The sequence below is a fragment of the Vipera berus genome, assembly GCF_964194415.1.
Source record: "Vipera berus genome assembly, chromosome: 15".
Taxonomy (NCBI): Eukaryota; Metazoa; Chordata; class Lepidosauria; order Squamata; family Viperidae; genus Vipera; species Vipera berus.
The window spans coordinates 12,313,914-12,334,843 of NC_138218.1; the positions used below are offsets into that span (position 1 = coordinate 12,313,914).

The following is a 20,930-nucleotide window of genomic DNA, read 5'->3' on the forward strand; positions in this document are numbered from 1 at the left end:
TTTTATCCGGGACTGCACAGCACAAAGCCCATCGTCCACAAAGCCCTGGTGAAAAGGGGATTAAAGTCTTCTGCACAAGGAACAAGGCCCAGATCTGCAGGCTGTGGAAGAGGCTGGAAGCCCGGAGCACTGAGTGGTGATGCGACTCTGGCACTTCCTCCCATTTGGACTGGGAGCCTGGAGGTCGTCCCTGCCGTGCAGCAGCCGTAGACCACAGAAACGCCCAGGACACACACCGGGAAGCACTGCCTCCTTGCCAACCCCACAGGACCCTTAGAAGCCCCCACTTCCGGCTCAGCGCGAGAGTTCCAAGAGGCCTGGCAACTGCTGCTTCGGAGGCCGCCTGGTCACCTGGCAAGACGGGCGGCAAGCAGTTTCCCCAAAGGATTCACACCCAGGCCACAAAGGGGCATAGCTTCTCTGCGGGTGACGAGGTGGGCAGAATCCCCCAAACCACTTCCCTCCCCCGTCCTCCTGAGCAGCAGAGCATCCTCTTCTGCCTGGCAGGTTACCACAGCAACGCCAGCGGTGGTGGGTGGCAGCATGGGATGGCGAGGGAAGCCTGGAGCTCAACAACTTAACCGACAACAGAAAGACGCATGGGGTCACTCACCCTTCCTGCACAAAATACAAAGGCTAGCTCTGCTGGACAACTGGAGAAAGGCCAGGAACAAGGCCTGGGAGGGGGGGACCATCTGCAAAACAGGGCCACTTTTTAAAATTACACAAAAAACACAAACTGTGATTAAAAGAACTGTAACAAAAGCTCGTGAAGAAACCAGGTTTCCCCAAGGGGGAGGTGCCTGGGGGGGACCCTGAGGAAAGAGCAAGGGAGGAGCAGGCTGAGCCAAGCCCTTTCCCAACCAGGGGGGGACTGCTCGACCCAGGATGGTGTCACAAAGTGGGCGCACACGGACAGAGCGCTACCCAGAAGCAGCCTGGATCCAGCTGAGGGGCACCCAAAGAAAGGAAAGCAGACACAGTTGTACAACCAAGAGCTTTATCGGCTGGAATGAGGAGTGCATCACTGGGACTGTTTCTCCCAAAAGCAAAGAGAAAAAGGGAGTAAAAGAAGGAGGAGGTGAACAGCACAAGGCTCGGTTGCCAGCTGCATTTCAGATTAGGCTGGAGGGGAGGGGGAAGGGGGGGCTGGGAGGCTTGGGGTGGGGTCAAGGGGTCAAGAGTAGGTTTGTCATGCACACCCTCCCCCCATGGAGCACAAGGAGGGAGGCCAGAGGCCCTGAGAGCACTACCTGTGCCATGCAGGCTGCTAGAGGTCAAGAGCGACCAGTGCTTTTCCCCGGGGGGGGGGGCAGAGGGGAGGAATGTTAAAACAGCCCAACTTCAATCCACACCTAGAGACGCAAGGGGGGCACAACGGAATGCACCGGAATTTGCAGCCGCTTTCCCTTCAGATGACTGGAGGCACACAGCAAGGCCAGGAAGGTGAGTGAAGGCGCAAGGGTGGGGGGGACGGAGAGGAGGGGGGGGGACACAGAACCAGCTGCTACCCAGAGCTGGCTGGATTTCAGGGCAAACACATGCAGCAGTGACCGGGAGGCAGGGAGGCGGAAAGCCCACTCGGGGAGGAGCCAGGGAGGGACGGAGAGCACCCCTCACCCGCGGAGGCTAGCCTCCTTTCTCCAGATATTCAGCTGCAGACGGGCTTCCAGGGGACACAAACTGGGATAGCCGAGAAAAGGGCAGGAAGGAGGGGGGCGTTTATGTCTCTCCCCAAATTCCCCGAACGAAGCCACAGGTGATTCAGACACCCCAACAACATGGAGGGCCTCTGCCCCCCTCCACACACACACACACACACACACACCTGCCTGGGACCCTGCAACTTTCCGAGCTCTCAGCAGAGCCATTGGTCCAGAGCCGCTTCTCCCGTAAAAAAATAGCAGGGATCCACCGTTCGATGGGCAGCAGCAGCTACTTCGCGCGGGACACGATGCGGCCTCCGTGGGCAGCCCCGCTTTGGGCCGCCTTTCGGGAGCCGGAACCCAGGGCTCCCTGGCTGAAAGGACAGAGGGGCTGGGGGCTTCTGAGCCACTTGCAGGCCCCTCCTCAGCTCCTGCCTCCTCCGGCTCCAGCCAGGCTTGCAACGGGCGGCAGAGAAAGGCAGGGGCGGTGGCGATGGTGGGAACACCTGCCCTGTGCACCTGGTGGGGGGGGGGGCTACAGCTCCTCGTAGTCTCCACCCCCCCACTGCTTGCCGGCCCCAGCACCGGCCCCGAGGAAGGCCTCCAGCTCATCGATCCTGCTGGGCTTGGCTTTGGTCCGCTGGTGCTGCTGCTGCTGCTTGGGCGGCTTCTTCTCCTTTTCTCCTCTGTCTTCCTCCTCCTCCTCCTCCTCCTCCCGGCTCCTCCTGGGCTTGCTCTTTCTCCTCCCTGAAATTTTCTCCGTCTCTTCCTGGAAAAGGAGTCGGGGAGAAAGGATGAAACGGGGATACACACCCCACTAAGCAGCACCCGAACAGGCTCAAGGCTGCCCCTGCCCCAAATCCAGGCCGGGCCCGGCTCTCCCCACACGGCTTGCAAGCGGAGGAGCCGAGGCCCCCACGAAGGCTTTTTCTGGGGCTGCTCTGGGCAGCGCCTGCGAATGTGTTTTGCCAGCGTGGATGACTGTGGCCAGAGTTTCCCTCGTGGTTTAGCTCAGAAACATTTCTTGCCCTTTTACAAACACACCTGCTCTTTGCCCGTTCTCTTCTGTTTTTTCTTTTTCTCCTTCCAAGACTGCTTTTCTTTGTCTGCAGCTGGGACGAGAAGGGGCAGGAAGAAGGCGGCGGCTTAGCTTCCAATCAGACAAGAGCACAGCCTGCGGCAGCGTGAGACGCCTCCGACCGGTACCGCATTTAGTGGGTGATGCTGGGCTGGAGAGAAGCCCCGTGGCCGCTGCCCTCAGGGTGCTCCAAGGCAGAGTCTGCTCCGCGGTCTGACTGTGGCCAAGGCCCCTCACCTTCCTCGCTGCTCTCTCGGCCCAGCGGCTTATCCAGGCCCAACCCAAAGAGATCGGCCTGGTCCTTCGCTCTGAAGGAGCGGATGACGGGCTTGGGCAGCTGGGGAGGTCTGGGAGGGGGGTTAGGGTCCTCCTCGGAGAGGTCTGACAGGTCCTCTCGCACTGGAAACTCCTCCTGGAGGCGAGGGGGAAAAAGCCCCTCAGTGCCCGCTACAGAGCCCTTCTTGCCACCCCCACCCCCCTCGCCAAAACGACCCCCAGGGAAGCCATCCCTTCTGACCCACCTGCGCGCGCGTTTCCTTGGGGCGACAAAAGCACCAGCTGACCCACAGGAAACCTGAGAGGCCCAGAGGAGCGAATTGAGGGCCTCCCCCCCCCACAGTCAGGGGAGGGGAGGGGCTTACCGGGCGCTTCCTTTGGCTCTCTGACTCCTCGCTTTCAAAGTCAGGATCGTCCATCACGAAGGAGAGCATCTGCGTGGCGAAGGGCCCCTCCGAGTCGCTCCCGGAGTCCTGCTGCTTGGAGGCAGAGAGCGCTGGGGGCGGATGGGCCTCCGGGCCGCGTTGGCTGGTGAGAGGTTTCAGCTCCACGGTTCTGGGAGGTGCCGAGGGCCCTAGGAGTTTCAAGGACTTTTTGGAAGCTCTGGGGGGGAGAAAGGAAAGGGAGGCCTCAAGCCAATTAGGCAGCCAGAGTCTGTGCTTGATGTGGTTCTGCAGAAACACAATGGGGTTCAGCGGCTCAATCAACAATGCTCGCATTGGAAAGGGAGTGCCAGTTCTTCCGTATCACAAATGTCTACCACACGTTTATGCTTGGTGCAGAATCTTCAGTATTTTGGGTTGAAATCTAGAGGATTTCACGTGACGGGCAGAAAAACTGATGGGCAAAATCCCACAAACCCTGAATCTGCAAAGTTAACAATCCCTCACTCTTCCTTCCTTCCAATAACTGTCAAGAGAAAAGGTTTTTCTCATACATGAATTTTTCCAAAATATACGTGTTAACTGAATTTCCCTTTTTGCTTTTAAAGTTTGCCACCTTATGTTACAGCTTAAAGGATACATTTTAAACTGAACTGCCAGGGTTGTTGACTTACTAAAGCTAGAACTGAGAACTTCTGATCCTCTCCCCCGTAGCACTGCCCAGCTCCCTCTCCCTCCCTGAGCATCTTGCTACGGGCCAAATCAGCCAAGGCTGCTGGTACTTGTAGTCAGCAACATCCCACAACTCCCAGCTCCCCTTTACCGTTTTTCTTCTTGTTCGGACCCAGCACCTTCAGACCCCACGATGGAGAACTTGGAGGATTCTTCTTCCTCGCTTGACAGGTTCACGTTTTTGCTCGGGACCAACTCTGCCGCTAACGGGGGCTTGCTGGATAGACGCTCATCAAGGTCCAGGTCATCCTGGAAGCCAGCAACCAAGGGGTTCCCACCAGGAGCATCTCTGTCACTGTAAGAAGAAAATCAAGGGCGATGACACACCCTGCAGGCAGGAGTAGAAAAAAGCAGGGACAAAATCCAGAAGCTTCTGCTTGAGAGATGGTCTTCCTCCTGAATTCCCTGGCCGACGGGGGCCTTTCCCAGCACTGCCAACCAAGAATCCTGGAAAATAAATGGGGGGAGGGGGCAAGCCCTTGTGGCCAATGCCGAGGGCAGAGCAGGTGTTGGGTCCACCCACAGCACAGAGCTGCAGAGCGGGCTCTCCTACCTGTCACTGTCGGTGGGGGCCTTTGCTGCCTGTTTCCCCCTCTTGTCTCTCTGCAGAATGGGGTCTTCCAGGAAGCTGTGATCCAGGCTGTCCTCGGGGACAAAGTCTTCTACGTTCTGGACTTTTGAGGGAGCAACTGCGGGGAGGGCAGGATCTAGAAAACAAGAGAAGCACCTCAGGGGAACCAGTGAAGCCGTGCTAAAGTCTGCCAGCAGACAGAGGTCCGGGATCGACAGCGGGTCTGGAAAAGCTGGTACTGTGTTCCTCTTGCCAGCTCTTCTCCCATCCCCATTAGATGGCATTAGGAGCCAAATTCCTGTATGTTTTCAGCACTGCACCCTCACCTGGAGAGGGAGGACCAGTCTCGGGAGCTGGGGAGGTCCCAAAGAGCCGAGCGATGATACCACGTTTCTGCGGTGCAGCTGGTGCAGGAATGGCTGTGGGAGGCTGGGTTTCAGGTAGCAGCCCTGGTGCTGGAGGCTCAGCGGGGTCCATGGCAAGGCCGGGGTTGGCCAAGCTCTGCTGGGGGGTGCTGGGGCTGGAGCCCCCCGAAGCATTGCCAGGTGGAACCACAGGAGACTGGGAACCTGAGGAAAGGATCTGTCCATTGGTGGCCAAAGGAGAGGCACGTCCCCGTCCACGAGCTTCCATCACTTCGAGGAACCTATCGGGAGAGAAAACGTGACCTCAGGAGACAGTGGCAGAGGACAGACTTAAATTACAATTCCCAGGATTTTTTTTGTAGAGGGAAGGCGAGAGGCTCCCAGAAAAGCCCGCAGACAGAGCCCGAAGTAAGGAGGGCAGGCAGAGGAGAGAGCAGTCACTCCCAAAGAGCCCCCCCCGCCAGCGGCTTCATCAGACATACAGCTCATAGTTCTGGTCTTCGGTCTCCTGCTGCACAGAGAGCTCCTCCAGGGTGGCGTCAATATCCAGCTGATTGGTCTCCAGCTGCCGCAGCAGAGTCTCCCGCTGCAAGAGACAGAAGGGGAGATCACCTGCTTCAGAGCATGCAAGGGGCTGCTCGGGTGTCACCACCTCTGGGTTGCTACCCTCTCCTCCTTGCCCCAAGAGGGAGGTCATGAGTTGGATAGCCACTTGTGGCCGGTGAGGTGGCAGCTCAGGTGCAAAACAGGTACGTGTGGGGTTCAGTCAGCATCCCAACCCAAAAGAGCACCTAGTGATGGACCACATCCAGACAGAGGTTACAATTCTCCTCTGGTTTGTGTGGCTCCTCACAGGCAACCAGGCACTTGGTGTCCAGCTACAGGGTGCCAGCAGCAGCAGGAGCAGCTCTACTCCTGGGGAACCCACTCTTCTCCTTCAGAAGACGGAACTTGGATGGGCCCCTGCTGCCCCCTCCCGGTCCCTACAAAGCAGGAGCTGGAGGAGTCCTACCTGCAGCTGCAAGAAGGGGATGTTGAAGAACTTGTGCAGGTATTTGAGGCCAAAACTGTTCTTCATGGAAGACTCGGCATAACGAAAGTAGGAGGAGCCGGGGGGCCTGTTCAATGTCAAAAGGTGGCGGGGTGGGGGTGGGGAGACAGTGAGCCGGAGGGGCCCAAGCAGGCTGATCGCTTGGGACCGACCCTCCAACTACAGCTGACTCGGTCTGCTGAGGGGTTATGCTGTCCATAGACCTTCCAAGACATGCATTAATGCCAGATTCTCTTCAAAGAAAGGGGCAGGCAACTGAAGAGGCCTGCTGCCCATGAGCTTGGGAGGTTGGGGGGGGGGGCAATGGCTTCCAGCAGTTCAACTGAAAACAGCTATCCAAAAAGGCACAAGAACTGATGGAGCATACATTCATTCTTCGGTGGGGCACGTCCGGTTTTTATGCCCACAACCTCACTCTCACCAGCCACCATAGTGGTGGATCCTAGCTTAGAAAATGAGGTAAAATGAGGACCCAGATTGTTGGGGGCAATTAAGCTGACTTTGTAAGAATGCCGCTTGGGGTGTGTGTGAAAGCCCTAATAAGCAGGCATATACATAGAATGAAGGCTACTGCTAAGCTTGTAAGCCGCCCTGAGTCTTCGGAGAAGGGTGGGATATAAATGGAATAAAAATAAAAATAAATAAAAATAGATGGAGATCAACCCATCAGTGCAAAGCAGGTCCACAATGAGTCTGCAGGCATTTCATCATATGCACACAGCACTTCTGCCCACTCACATCCTCTGTCGAGTTGCTGCAGATGAACTCCTTAACAAGATTGACGTTTTTACCTGTTCAGGTTATCAATGAATTCCCGCACATCATCAGGCAGGATCACCCGGTGTTCGCCCATGTCCCGGTAATTCCCAAGCACACACACGGGTACGTGGGTTGGGACTTTTGGAAGTTCTCTCAGGATGTAGTTGAAGGTCCTGGATGGAAAGGAGAGCTCCTTGAACGATGCTTGTCCAGGTCAATTCTGCCGCTACAGGAGGCACAGCAGCCTAGCACAATATACAGGGCTCTTGAGTTAATAGAGCAGCTGAGGGAGACCCCCTCCCCCCCACAGAGCCACCTACTTCATCAGTTCTACTTGACACTCGCAGCTCTTCAGAAGCAGATAAAGGCATTTATCACCTACAAGCTTCATGTAAAGTCTCACAGCAAGAAGCTTTTGCATTTCTCAGAGTGGGAGCCCTTTCTCTTGTAGAGTTACAGCAAGGGAATAGTGAAGGCAACAGTCCCTACCACTGCTTGGTGATATCAAACATCATCACGACACCGTTGCAGTTCTTATATACATCCAGGAATTCCGCATCCAAGGCCATCTCGGATTCTGCCTGGGGTGGAAAGAACAAGATCTTGAAAAAACCCGGCTGCTTCCCTGGATGGCTCACAACCTACAGGAAGTAAGAGGCTGCACGATGTGCAAATGAGGGACGTGGTGGTTTACAAGACAGCAGGTCAGAGTGTGCCTTACCTCCTGAGGATCGTTGTCCAGCTTCAGCCCATCTCCCCGTTTTTTGCACTTGCCTATGGTGTTTGAAAGGAGAAGAACACTGTTGTGAAAGCTGTCAGTCTGCCAGCTGAGCAGAAAAGAGCCCCAAATAGGGAGCTTTTCCCACACCCCACCTCAAATCTCATCCACAATATTTCTGTCTTTGCAAGCTCAAGGGAGACATCCCATCGCTTTGTAGAAAGAGGAGACAGAAACTGGACAAGCTTAACATGCATTTCCAGTGGGGACATTCAAGGGAGCAAGGAAAAGCCAGAGGAAAAGAGATGCTTGCTCACCGTTAGGAACCCAGTGGGGCGGGCAGAGAAGATGCCCGTTTGCCAATACTATCAGGCATAATCCAAATACTATATAATGACTGTAACATCAGAGTGAAAGAAGAGACCTTACCTTTATCTACCACATCCCAGACTTCAACCTTCACAATATCATCAGTAGCTGGAAAAGGCACCCAGGCACATAATTAGAAAAGATTGCTCGAATGCAGTTAACTGGAACACTGTTAGAACTACCCTTGACCCACATGGCACAGAGCAGATGGCTGGGTGTGTTTAAAAAAATGAGGACAAGCCTATACTGGCAACGTGCCTTCAGCAATGAGGGGACTACAGCAACATGTGGCTCCAGGGTCGAGTTATACACCAGACAGCAAAGAGTAAAGTGCTTCTCCATCCCCAACGGCTGGCAAAACTCACTCTTATAATTCCAATGGATGCTGGTGACTTGGATCTCCTGGGTTGGGATATATTCCTCAACAAATTTCTTTCCTTGCAGCCGATGCCACAAAGTGGTCTTTCCCGTGTTTCTGTCACCTCGGATGACAATTTTCACTAGATAAAGAAAAATTGAGGAATTAAGGGAGTCAAGAGCACTACAGAGGCAGAAGAGCATTTCGTGTGTCTAAAGACAGGCATCTGCTTTCTAACATAAATAAATGGTTGAGGCAGGAATGGCTATTGGCAGCTACAGAATCCATGCCAATAATCACCAGCCTTTTCAGAGACATAATTTAGAAACCAAATTGAAAAATGTACTTTTAAAAAGCAAAATTGACATCAAAAGAGAATGACTGTGAAAAGCAGGCTACTGAGAAAATTGCAGGCATCTTGTTGGCTCTGGGACAGTCTAGAAAACTAATGTATTATTGCAGGCATTTGTGCCTAGGCTAAGGAGACATTAGGAGAATGGCCAACGCCCCCAACGTTGTCCTACTCAAACAGGAAAACTAAATCCAAACAATCTCTGCAATGAATGGGACCTGTTTCTAAGTAACTGAGGATGATGGTGTTTGCGCGATCATCCACAAAGCAGCACAGGAGGATAACGAGGATCTGGGAGCGGCCTTGATCAAAGGAAAGAAGTCAGAGGCACAAAAAATAGGCCAACAGGAAGACACCATTTGAAGGACTCCAGACAAAGCAAATCAGCAGCTGAGACTGACAAAGCAGACGCCTGCTTGGCAAGAACGAGGTGGGTGCCACGCGGGGAGGGTAGATGGGGGTGACTTTCTGACGACCTCAAGGGAGCAGCCGCGCCACGAAGGGTCTCCGCCTCTTCAGAAGGAGCCGAGCTGGCAGCCCCGGACCGCCTCTCGGCTCGGGCCCCGTGGCTGCTTAGCCGCCCCCTCCCCTCGACAGGGCCGCTGGGCCCGCGGGAGGAGGGGGGCTCGCCCGGGCCGCCTTCAGCGCGGAGCCCTCCGAGCCAGCCCAGCCGCTCCCCTCCGGGACTCTCTTCCCCTCCCGCCGCCGCCGCCGCCGCTCACTGTTATACTGGACGCCTTTCGCGAAACGCCGCTGGAGCGCCTGATTCATGGACTGCAGCCCCGCCGGGATGGGCCTGTCCCGCCCCGGGGCCTGGTCGGAGCCCACCAGCTTCTTCAAGGCGGACAGCATCGCTCCGCGGTCGCTGCGCCCGGGCTGCGAGGCCGCCTACTTCTGCGCCCGCGGCTGCTGAGCCGCCGGCCTCCGCGCGATCCCCGAAGCCACCGTCCCCGTCGGGGCAGCCGGAGTCGCTTGCAGGGCGGGCGCCGCCGCCGCCGCCATCTTCCCTTCCCCTCTCCGAGCAATCAGGAAGGAGGCGCCGACGCAGGGCGCGCGCGCGAGGCTGGGCTACGGCAGCCCGCGAGGGACTTTGCGGGAGGGGCGCCGCTCCAAAGCAGGGCGGAAGCGGATGAATTCCGGAACTACGGGAACCCAGGAGGACAGAAAGGGATACTTGAACCTGTCGGGGCAACCGCGCCGTGGCGGGAGGACGAAGCCGCTCCGCTTTTAAGCCACGTCATTAGCCGGATTTGCCCTCTACAGCTCCGCATGTAGGGATGGAGGCGGGGCAGGAATATTTCTGTGGCGGGGGGGAGGAGGACGGAGGATAGCAGCGCCTTAGCGGAGTATGGCAACCCGTTCGGGACAGAAAGGGCCGGAAACGCGGGATAGCGCGCGCTACCGTCTGTCGTGTAGCTTAGCAACCAGGCAAGCCACGGAGTTCTTAGGACAGTGGCCCACGAGGGCCAACAGCAGCTCCTCGAAAGGCGAACTCCGCTCTTCGCTGGATGCTGAACCGGGAGCTGTCGGTAGGCGGCCTCTGGGTCTGCTTGCGCCCCCAAGCGGCCGCCTGTGTCTCTGCAGGCGAAATGCAGCCGCCCCAGGAAAGAATTCCGCACCCGGGAAGATCTGATTCAGAGCAAGACAGCATCGACCTCTTTTTGTCTTTATTCTCAATTTGTGGAAACATGGGAAGACTTCTTTTTTGCACATTCCATAGGAGGTGTATTTAAAGCACGTTCAATATCATTTTGAATAAATACAGATTTAAAAAATAGAGGATAGAGTCAAATCTCCATCTCTGAGAAATAGGGGCAGCCAAGTTCTTGGAAGTCTCATTTCTTGGCCCCTCTCTGCTTTTTCTTAGTCACCTTGGTCTTCTCCTCAATCAGCTTCAGGCCCTCCTTCTTGATCTCCTCCCGATTGGGCACGTAGCTGTGATCGATGTCCGCAAAGTGAAAGGCTTCTGTGGTGGAGGGTTAGAGAGAGAGAAGGGGAGGAGGGAACCCACCAGTTGGCCCACAGGCTGACCCCGTGGCAGTGGGTCAGGGGAAGAAAGCCTCTGTTTCACCCAGACACGTACACACAGTGGCCACCTGCTGAGCTGGGCTGAGGCTCAGCTGAGGGGAGACCAGCCGCCCCCCCCTCTCTGGGGCCAGGGCAACCCCTACTCTGTTGCTCCAGAGTGGATCTAGGACAGTGAACCTTCCCTGAGGAAACACTAAAAGGCTATTTCACAAGAAAGATTAGGAAGAGGCATCTGGTGGGAAACTCCCAACAAGGCATAACTTTCTGATCTGGCAGCAATAGTCCCCCCCTCCCTCCCCCAGTGAAGCTCTGCCCAGAGCTGCATGAATGCCAACTGGGAGCTGCTGGGAGCCCACAAGACAGGACAGACCTCGGACATCCTCTTCGTCCTCATTGAAAGAGATTCTCAGGTTCTGCTCTTCATCCCCAGTGCTCTCCTCAAGGAAATTCCGGAGGTGGACAAAGGTCTGCCCAAATTACATATTAGAATTAGAAGGTGGCAGGCAAGACATTGAAGTGGGGAGGGGGGCGGAGAGAGCGTGATGCCCACGAAGATGCCCATGGCCGCTTCAGCCCAGAACTTCCCTCCCTTGTCAGGCTTGGGGTGACTGCCTGGCACGCAAGGAGGGATGGGCTGAGCTTGGCAATATCACAGAAGGCGAAATCAGGATCCTGTTAGTCCCTGGATCACATTTCTGGGGCACATTTCCGCCACCTTGCAGGGAAACCTTCTGGCTCCTGGCCCAGCATAAAGGCAGTGACTGCAGCCTGCAGCCAGGGGAGAAGACTCACCTCATTGCTCTCGTCTGGGCTGAATCTGTCAGAGGGCAAATCGAGCATCATTCGGCTCAAATGCAGAAGTTTTGTTTCACAAAACTGCAGCTTCTCGAAGACATCCACCGTCTTGGGGAAGCCCTCCTGTAAAGCAGGGGATAAAGGTCCAGGCCAGAGCCGCTGCTCCTGGGCTCGCCGTCCAGCGCCCCACCATTTCCTCTGCAGGAGGGGTCTCACCATTGGCTCTCCCACTGCATAAGGGGCAGGGAAAAAGAGAGGGAGGGGACGGGCAGGGGGCTTCTGGGGGACCTGCTCTGGATCAGGGCCGGCTGAGGGGCTGCTGGCTAGAAAAACCCTCTGAGGGAGGGACAGACCTGGCCAGGCACACGGATGTCACACAGCCTGAGGATCAGGTTATCGACCCCATTCTCAAAATGGAGGAGGAGCTCCTGGTTTTTGGAGGCCTGGCCACGGAGCCGCGAAAGCCGTTCCTCCTCCTCCTTCAGGTTCTTCCGCAGATTCTCTTCTAGCGTCTTTGAGCTGGGAGGAGAACCACTTTACTTCGGGTCTGTTGGTGCTGAGGCGTTCTCAATCCTGGTGCCTCTGCTGATGAAAAGGTGGCAGGTACCTGAGGAAACCCAGGGACTGGTGGAATGTCAGCTCGGCTCGCTGCAGCTCCAGAGCCTTCAGCTGGGACTTAAGGCCTCGCCGCTTCTTCTCTGATTCGGCGATCTGCTGCTGAAGGTTCTCCTCACACTTCTTCTGGGCCATGAAGCGCCCAGCGATATCCTGGCAGGAAAGGAGGGGCCATCGTTGGAACTTGCTTCCCCTCCCCAACCCGCTCCTCTCCCCTGCATCAAGCACCCTTCCCGAAAACATGGGGGGCAGGGGGGGCTTCCGCTGGTGTCAGGGGCTTAAGGAGAGAAGCCAAGCCGGAGACTGGGGAGCTGGAGAGCTTCTGCCTGCAAGTGAGAGGACTCCACCAGGTGGCAAAGCGGGTTATTTTGACCCCTCCGAAAGAATTCCTAAAACGCAGCTCCCGAGGGAGGAAAAGTCAGATGTGGGGCTGCTGAAGCTCCCCTTGCCCTGCTCAGGGCTGAGCTTTGGAGAAATCACATCAGAGCAAGGAAAAGAAACGGGCTGGGCTGGGCTCCTGGACATACCCAGAGATGCGAGCACCGCACGGCACTTTTGATCTTCTCCACCTCGCTGGTCACTAGACTCTGGTACTCAATCTGGGCCTTGGAAGCCTCCAGCTTTGCCCCTGGAAGAGCAGGAGACCTGCAAGGGGGTTCGACCCCAACGCTCACCGTCCCCAGGCTCTGCCCTCTCAGAGGAACCTTCAACGTCTGATGGAGGTGACCACCGGCATGCTTACCCCTTGTTCCTTCACGGATCATCAGGGCAGGAAAGTCCATGTCTCGCCGGGCTTGCTGGTAACAGAAGCCAAGCCACGAATTAGAGGAAGGTACTCTTGCAGAAGGCAGAGGAGTCCCAGAAGCCCCCAGGGGACTCAAGGACTCAGCCCTGAGCGGTCTCCCCTCAGAGCCAGACCCCACCCTGGCTTGTTGAAGGAGGCCAGCACAGCTCCAGGCGCCTCAGCAGGACTCACCGTCCGACGGTGCCTCTCAGTGGCATCCTTCATGCGCATCCGCTCTATCTGCTTCTTCTGGATGCTGAGCGAGTTCTCCCGGAATTTCTTCTCCGCAATTAATTCATTTTCTGCCTTGGCCATGTCCATCTGCAGCCACAGGGGGAGCGAGGGATGGGTGGAAGTGCCGGGCAGAGGCTGACGAGGCCAAAAGCTGCCCCTGTGGCTCTCACCTTGGCAGCCTCCGTGGCTTCCCGCATATCCGTTGCCATCAGGTCCATCCCCTGAAGCTCCATCTGATAGGTGCCCACCCGGCGCACCAAGGTGTCCAGGACAAAAGGAAGCTGAGAAAGCTCCTGCAGGGAGGAGGAGATTCTGGAAGCAGCAGTGGGGGGAGGCACCCTTGTTCCCGGCATAGCCATCGGGACCGCTGCTGAAGCAGGAGGGAAGATGGCCTTCCCTTCCCTTTCCTCCTGGAAGTCTCTTTCCAGTACCAACAGGGGAATTGACAATGAGGTCAGTCCTGCGGAGCGCCCAGGATTAAGACCCTCCCTCCCCCCCTCCCCAAGCATGAGCACAGAGGGACTGCCACAATGTCTATCAGTCCCAACACCCTCTGCAGAGGTTGGCCAGAAGCACCAAACTGGACTCACAGCCCTCAGCACGTCCAGCATCTTCACGTACAGGATGTGGACCTTGTCTGCAGTCACAATGTTCACCTGCATCTTCTCCATGTTATTCTCCAGCTGGCGGATGGTCTGCATGCACAGAAAAGCCAGAGGGAAAGGCGCCCCACCCTCCCTGGGCATTCCAGGGTCCTCCATCCCAGGGCAGGGCAGGGAGCTGGATCTCACTTGGAGCTGGAGCTGGACCTCGGGACTGGCCATCTCCAAGTCAATGAGGTCCTGCAGCATCAGCTGGAGCTCCTCCAGGCGTTTCCCCCGGCGCTTGACTTCGTACAAGAGGACGTTGTGGGTGTTCATCCGGTCAAAGACCCGTTTGCTCAGGGACTCTCGAGCTTGCTAGGAAGGGGTGGAAGGGCCTGTTGAGCAGACCTGGAGGGAAGGTATTGGGGGAAGGACGTGCCCACCAGTTACCTCCACGGTATATTCTGCCAAAGCGATTTTCAGCCGCTTCCTGTCCAGACAGGCCCTGCTGATCGTGACGTGGTCATACTACGAGGAGCAGAGAAAGAGGGGCGAGAGTTGCAGACCACTCGCCCAGCGGGACAGCTGAGAGAACTGGGAACAAAGCAGGCGCCACCTGCCTCCCTTCCTCTCTGTTGTGCAGAGCTAATCTGGGCCAGGGAGGCGTGTGGGGCAGACCCAGAGCGCTCACCTTCAGCCCCAGATTCAGCTCATGCATCTCTCCCTGCACGGTGGTGCGCAGAAAGCCGATCAGGTCCCTGTTCTTGCGCACGGCCTCCTCGCTCTCTTGGGTGCGGAGCTTCCTCCCTTGTTCTGGAAGGAAACGCGGGTGGAGGGGGCTCACAGGGGCCCCCAAGGGAAGCCGAAGCCAGCCAGGCCCTTCTCGGGGATCCTCCCATAAACAGCAGCCCAGCAAGACCCACTTGCAAAAGGCCAGTCAGGAGCATTTCCCCTCCCCAGTGAGGAAGAGGCCAGGATGCAGCCAGGTGGGCGCACTCGGGGGGGGCTACCTTGGATGTGGATGAGGGACTGCAGCTCACGGATTTGCTCCTTCAGATCTTTTTTCCTCTTGAACCTCATCCTGAGTCCTTTGGATCGCGCCTCCCTGAGCTCCGGAAAAACCTCTTCTGCGCTTCAAGGGAGACAGGCAGCAAGTGCCAGCCAAGCTCACCCTCTCGTTCCAGCCTGGGTTTGTGCAGCCTCTGCTGGGGCTCTGTGACATCTGAAGGGAAATTGCGGTGCCTTTATGTGTCACACGAAGGCATCACAATCTGAAGATTCCCCTTGGAACCCGTCGGGACGCTCTCAGCTGGAATTCTGCCTTGAAGAGCCAGCCAATTTTTCTGCAGGGGCCGGTCCAGGGGTCCCGCACACTTTGCCCCAGAACGGGTCACGCCCAGCTAGCCAGGGGGATGGCCAGCCTAATGTGTGACCGAGGGGGCCACCTGATCCCTTCCATCTGGGCCTCACTTAGCCAAGGCTTCTGGAGCTCTGCCAGCCCCTGGTTCGAGCTGGCTTTCCCCAGAGCGCCTGAGGCTGACTTGAACGGCTGCTTAAGCCCCTTGGTCCGGAAAGTGTCCCTCCTGGCCCTGCCTGAATCCCATCTGGGCTGACCAGCCTGTTTCCTGTGTGGCTGGCTGAGCTGCCAATCTTTTCAGCCGGCAGGCAGCGATGCTGGAGAACTTTTCACAGCAAAATCAGAGGAACATAGCCCATTTCAGATTTCGGCCACTTCTGATGAATCCTGGCTGCTGGCCTGCAATAACATTGTCTGTTTAGAATCCAATGTCCAAACTGAAAACCTTGGAGGGTTGTTGTCTCCCACTGTTTGCTTTGGTTAATTATTCTTGGGACAAGGAGCACAGGCAGTGAGGGAGGGCTCGAGGCCCAGCAGGCTGACAGAAAGACCCCACGGTGTCAGGATGCCTTTGGTCAATCCAAACCGAAGCAAGAGGCTCCAGGAGGGGCCTTCTGCAAAGGACCAGGACGGAGAGCTGCCCACCAGGACCCACTGCTAAAAGGAGGTTACTGTCCTGCAGTCCGGCCAGGGCTTAGCGAGACCCCCCTCGCCTCAGCTGAATGGACTAGGAACAGTGGGAGGGAAGCCCCCTTCCCTTATCCAAATACATTTCTCTGCCCCCCCCTCAAATTCAACTGGGAGGTGCAGGTAAACCCACCTCCAGGCTCTTGGGCGGCCGCATCCATCACAAGGCCGTTCACCTTTGGTGCAGCCCGCAGGCCAAAGTTCGAATTTCCTCATGCTAGAAAAACAAAGCCGCCCCGTTGCAGCCCCAGAGCTGCCCGCAGAAGCTGAGCAGAGCAGAAGTGCAGCCACAGCCATGAAGCCCCTGGTGCTTCTTCTCGTCTGCACCACCGTCCTCCTCTCGACCAGCAGTGGCAGTCCAGTCGCTCCAGCTGACCCCATCCAAATCCAGGAGGATTTCGATGAAGCGAGAGTAAGACCCCTTTGTGTTGACATGGTAAAATGAGGAATGGGCTTCAGGTGGCCTTTGAAAGCTCAGTCTTCAATCTCTTCAGCCATTTCTGTGATTGTTATGGATCTGGCGTAAGCCCCCTTCTGTTTGCAATTAGTCCAAACAGAATAGCAAGGGCTGGAGGACCCCCAACTCCAACAGAGGACTGGCACAAAAATATGGTTGCCAAGAGTCATAGAAGCACCAACCTGTAAAAGTGGAGGAAAACGTTGGTGAAGAAGTCTGCTTTCTGCCGCAAGGCCTGCACTGGACGTGGTTTGAGCATAACCCCTCTTGGTTGTCCTCACCAGGTCTACGGGAAGTGGTACGCCATCGCGCTCGGCACAACCTGCAAGTGGTTGAAGAAATATAAGGAGCGCTACCTGATGGGGACGCTGGTGGTGGCTCCAGGGGACACCAGCAACAAGCTCTCAGTCACCTCCACGAGGCTCCGGTAGGTTCAGCCATCAGGGCTGCAAGACCTGCCAGTGAATGACGCCACCTAACCAGTTCTCAGCCACTCTCTTCCCCCCTCCCCTGCAGGCAAGGCACATGCAGCCAAGCGGTTGGAGTTTACCAGAAGAGCAGCACCCCTGGGAAATACCACTACTACAATTCTAGTACGTCGGGAGACTTTGGTGCTCAGTGGTCTCGCGGGCGGGGTAGGGGGGCTGCCCAGCGTTTGTAGCCCAGCTTCTTGGGCCATAGGAAGGTTCAGGAGTGGGGTTCAGGTGAAGGAAATGAGGGGGCTGCTGGGGCATCAGAGAGGGGGAATCATTCTGCCTTCCCCCCCAGGATGGGAAACCCACATTGAGGGCTACGTGGCTCGCACCAACTACGATGAGTATGCCTTCCTTGCCTGGAAGAAGAACAGCAGTTACGGCTACACCGTCACCACCCAGCTTTATGGTAGGTGGCTGCTACAGGGATGGAAGCCAGCCCAGAGCCCTGGGTGCAAAACTGAACATGGGTGGGGGGTTCCTGGGACAGACGGCTTGGCTCTCCACTTTTGTGGCCAGAGAGGGGTTGCCGAGGTCTGCAGACAGCCCCGTGCAGCACCAGCCCTCCGGATCCAACTGGCGTCCTGCCTGCCTCCAGAAAGACCCGCCTCTGTGGCCCCCAGCTGGAGACACGCGGCATCCCCCTGGTCCCCCCCACAGGACCCCACATGGGAGTGGCAAGCTGGGGGGGTCCAAGGTGGGTTGGGCTAAAGGGCAAAGGAAGGCTACGTCCACAGTCTTCCTGTTTACTCTGATTTTCAACAGGCGGGGTGGGGGGCCAGAGCCAGGGAGGGAGAGGCCACCCTAAGCTGAGGGACACGATTCCAGGCCTCTCGGTCAGCCTCCCCAAGCGGCTGGGCGGCCCCTGGCTGCTTTGGGGGAGGAGAAGGAGGCTGCCTCCCAGAGCCCCAAAATGCCAGCCGCCGGCCCTGCCCATTGCATGTATGAAGAGATAGCCTGCTATTGAAGATGGAGGGTCCGTTCAGCATTGGCGGGATTCCATATGGTGGGAATACCAACGTCGTGCCCCTCTTGTCCGTTCCAGGGAGGACCCCCCATCTGCCCCAGGAGCTGATAGAGGCGTTCAGAGAGTTCTCGGTGACCCTGGGCATTCCCCAGGACTCCTTCTTCACACTGACGGAAACAGGCAAACCAGAAGCTAGAGGGGAGGAGGGGAAGGTGGGGGAATGGGGGAGTGGAGAAAGAGAGCGAGGGAGGGAGGGAGCCCCCCCCACTCATGCCACACTCTTTGAGGCTGTCTGGCTCGCCTGCCCCTCCTTCCCTCTAAGGGCCACCGGCTGTGGAGACAATGCCCCCCCAGGCCCTCTCTGACTGGTGTCTCTTTCCTCAGGGGAGTGTGTCCCCCCCCAGCCAGAACTCAACCTGCAGGTACACAATTTCCTCGAGGGGCCTTCCTGGGCTCAGCCCTTAATCCCCCCCAACTCAGGACTGGCCCATTTTCTCCCCCAGAGAGACCGGAGGAGCACCTGGGATGAGGAAGCAGGCTCTGCCAATGGCTCCCCATCATTTGGTGGGGGCAACAGGGAAGGTGAGCTTCCCAAGGACCCCAGGAGGCCTCAATCCCCTTTCCCGCAGCTGACCTGGGCAGTCAGTGGCTGGGGGGGGGGGAACCGGCAGTGCGGGCATGACTCCAATCATGCCTGCTGGAGGTTCTGCTCCTCTGCCTGAAACGGCTCTCCTGGATGCAACTGGGCTGGCTCTCTCCCCACAGATTTCTGCCTGCAGCCCAGGGACGCCGGCCCCTGCCTGGGAATGGAGCTGCGCTACTTCTACAACACCACATCCCAGAACTGCGAGAGATTCTTCTACGGCGGCTGTCGGGGAAACCAAAACAACTTTCCCTCGGAGCGCAGCTGCCTGCAGACCTGCCGGACAGAGGGTGAATGCAGCGAGGCCAGTGGGGTGGGGGGTTCGTGTGTCCTCCCAAGTCCTGCATTGACCCTCAGCAGCAACCTCTCCCTCCCTCTCTGCCTGCAGCTGCCTGCCGGCTGCCCATCGTCCCAGGAGAGCCTTGCAAAGACACGTTTTGGGCCTTCGATGCCAAGCAGGGCAAGTGCCTGACCTTCCGGGGCTGCGGAGGCAACGCCAACAAGTTCTACCTGGAGAAGGAGTGCCAGGAGTACTGCGGCCTCCTCCCCAGCGGTAGGTGGGGGAAGAAGCCTCTGGCGGCAGTCTTCCAGTCTTCCATGGGGGGGGTGCGTGATGGGGAGGGAGAGCGAGCGAGGGGATGCGTCTGCTGCCAGGCTCGCCCCGAGGGAGGGGCCTTTTCCCTCCAGATCCCTGATCCAGGCTGGGTCCTGCCAAGCCACCTGGCCTCCTGGTTCTCCTGAGCTTACAGGGGGCAGTCTGGGGTCTCCCCCTTGCCCCAGGGACCAACCGCCCGTCTCCCCCTGCAGACGGAGAGGAGTTCTTGCGCCCGTCCGCCCTGTGAGAGGCCAGCAAGCGAGAGGGGGAAGCAAGGGGACCAGCCCCATTTTCAAAGCCGGCTTCCTGCTGGCATCAATAAAAGCAGCAGCTGCTGGACCAAAACGAGCCGTCTCCTCACTCTGGGACCCTCCCTCTCCCTGGCAAGGCGGGCGATTTCAGGTTGCTTTCCTCTGTCCTTCCACAATCTTCTCTGCAACTGTTTGCCCCTTCGTCCCCCCTCCCCATGGGCAGGCTCAGGCCAAGGACTTTGCTGGCTCCTCCCATCTCAAGCCCTGGGCCGGGAGGGGAGAAGGGGGGGCTTCTGCCCTCCTCTCCCTGCTGGCTGTTTCCCCTTGGAACCAGCAGGGGGCGCCGGGGGGGGCAGCACTCTTTCCCAGAGTTTTCTCAGGCCTTTGGGAAGGCAGCAGCTGCCCTGGGCATCCACTGGCATGGAGCGCCCCTGCCAGTCAGCCAGGAGCCAAATCCTATAAGGGGCTTGAAGGTGGGGGGGTTCGCCCCTCCCCATCAACTGTTGCTTTTTTCAGTATGTCTTCGCTCCAGTCCTGTCCCGGGTCAGGTCTCGGGGGGGGGGCAACTCTTCATGGCACCCCAGCCGCCATCTCAGCTGGGCACTGAGGCTTTGGCCTGTCCAGCTGCTGCTCCAGCAACATCCAAGGCAGGCTGGGAGGGGGACACATGCACACACGCTCCCCCCTACAAGCAGCCAGGGCTATTTGGTCTCCTGTGTGGGGCAAGAATAGCACTAGCGCTCCCCAATGTGCTCTTGGGGAAAGGGATGGGGGGGGACATCCCTGCAATGGCCTGTGCTGAGCTTGCAGGAGACACATACACACCCTGCTCAGAGGGGCTTGCAAGGGAGAGGTGTTCACAGACAGCAGGCAGGGCCCTGGGCTCCCCACCACACCAGCCTGACTCAGCCCTTTCCCACCAAGCTGCCGCTGTTTCTCAGCCCCCTCCCCAAAAGGGACAGCTCTGCGGCTTGCAGCCTTTAAAAGGAAGAAAGCCAGAGTTGTCTCCAGGCAGGGCAAGGATCTGATGACCCAGATTTTCTGTGCGGCTGAGCAGAGTGAATGGTGCATTGAGAGCAGAGACCCAGGGCGCCAGGGAGGGACCCCTCCTCACCCCTCGCCTTGCTTTCCATTCTGGAAGACGGCAGTAGGAGACCATCCTGCACTCCCATAGGCAGGGAGGGGGGATCCGAATGGAGAGACCAGGAAGGAAGGACCCCCAAAAGCAAGCCAGGACCAGAGAGCACACTGACCTGCAAGGAAGAGGGTCTTGGGGGGGAGTGAAATTGGCAGCCTCCCCTCCCCACTTGCATTGTCAAGCAGGGCTGGTCTGGGGCAGACTCCCGGGTCCCACTTGAAGGACCCCGACTGGCCCTGGTGCTCTCGGCAAGAAAAAAGGGGTGGCCCCAGAGGGCGCAGGTCCCTGGGGAGGTCAGCCAGAGAGCCATTTAGGCCCTCCCCCACTTTTATAAGGCTGCAAAGTATCTCTGAGTGGATGGGAAGGCAGTTGCAGCAAGGCGAGGATGCCCTCCTCAGGGTTGAGGTTGCCCACTGCCCTACTTCTCACAGATGGACGATGGCCCCTCATCTGCTGACCGAGCTCTGAAGTGCCAGCCTGCAAGCCTGGCAAGACAGAAGACTTGGTCTCTTAAAGACTGTGTGGCAAAAGGGAAGGCTGCCCTCCTTCCTTCCCCAACAGACTGATGTCCCAGTTCCCATCCTGGACCACCAATACCTGGGAATGGGCGAGCGAAAAGGGGCCCAGGTAGATCCTTTGCCCAGGCCGTTCTACAGCCCCCTTG

At 57.6% G+C, this 20,930-nt stretch overlaps 3 protein-coding genes across 12 annotated transcripts; 1 reads left to right on the forward strand and 2 right to left on the reverse strand.

The window, feature by feature from the left end:
• Nucleotides 1-740: 740 nt before the first annotated feature.
• RABL6 (RAB, member RAS oncogene family like 6) lies at nt 741-9,671 on the reverse strand. Of its 3 annotated transcripts, XM_081339564.1 has the most exons (15): nt 9,381-9,671; nt 8,314-8,448; nt 8,009-8,056; nt 7,583-7,635; nt 7,351-7,442; nt 6,894-7,034; nt 6,064-6,169; nt 5,534-5,637; nt 5,013-5,332; nt 4,669-4,822; nt 4,207-4,410; nt 3,366-3,603; nt 2,962-3,136; nt 2,691-2,758; nt 741-2,415 (listed from the first exon to the last, which is right to left on the reverse strand). In XM_081339564.1, exons 1-15 carry the CDS (start codon nt 9,508-9,510, stop codon nt 2,182-2,184), a joined length of 2,202 nt encoding a protein of 733 aa, XP_081195690.1. In that variant the 5' UTR covers nt 9,511-9,671; the 3' UTR covers nt 741-2,181. The 3 variants fall into 3 exon arrangements, with proteins under 3 accessions (XP_081195690.1, XP_081195691.1, XP_081195692.1); XM_081339565.1 differs by lacking the exon at nt 8,009-8,056; XM_081339566.1 differs by lacking the exons at nt 8,314-8,448; nt 9,381-9,671 and adding an exon at nt 8,207-8,275.
• A 643-nt stretch (nt 9,672-10,314) lies between these two features.
• CCDC183 (coiled-coil domain containing 183) lies at nt 10,315-16,088 on the reverse strand. 8 transcript variants are annotated; one of them, XM_081339540.1, is made up of 15 exons: nt 15,876-16,088; nt 14,709-15,454; nt 14,390-14,511; nt 14,149-14,226; nt 13,906-14,073; nt 13,705-13,809; nt 13,285-13,407; nt 13,073-13,201; nt 12,839-12,893; nt 12,624-12,724; nt 12,089-12,249; nt 11,835-12,000; nt 11,479-11,604; nt 11,057-11,153; nt 10,315-10,624 (listed from the first exon to the last, which is right to left on the reverse strand). In XM_081339540.1, exons 2-15 carry the CDS (start codon nt 14,776-14,778, stop codon nt 10,494-10,496), a joined length of 1,632 nt encoding a protein of 543 aa, XP_081195666.1. In that variant the 5' UTR covers nt 14,779-15,454; nt 15,876-16,088; the 3' UTR covers nt 10,315-10,493. The 8 variants fall into 8 exon arrangements, 7 of the variants coding, with proteins under 7 accessions (XP_081195666.1, XP_081195664.1, XP_081195665.1 ...); XM_081339538.1 differs by having other exon boundaries at nt 13,285-13,809; XM_081339539.1 differs by having other exon boundaries at nt 13,705-14,073.
• On the forward strand, nt 15,957-19,124 carry AMBP (alpha-1-microglobulin/bikunin precursor; the record flags this gene model as incomplete). Its single annotated transcript, XM_081339550.1, has 10 exons — nt 15,957-16,154; nt 16,484-16,626; nt 16,716-16,792; nt 16,968-17,081; nt 17,718-17,819; nt 18,024-18,061; nt 18,143-18,221; nt 18,405-18,572; nt 18,671-18,835; nt 19,090-19,124. 10 exons carry the CDS (start codon nt 15,957-15,959, stop codon nt 19,122-19,124), a joined length of 1,119 nt encoding a protein of 372 aa, XP_081195676.1.
• Between the last annotated feature and the right edge of the window lie 1,806 nt (nt 19,125-20,930).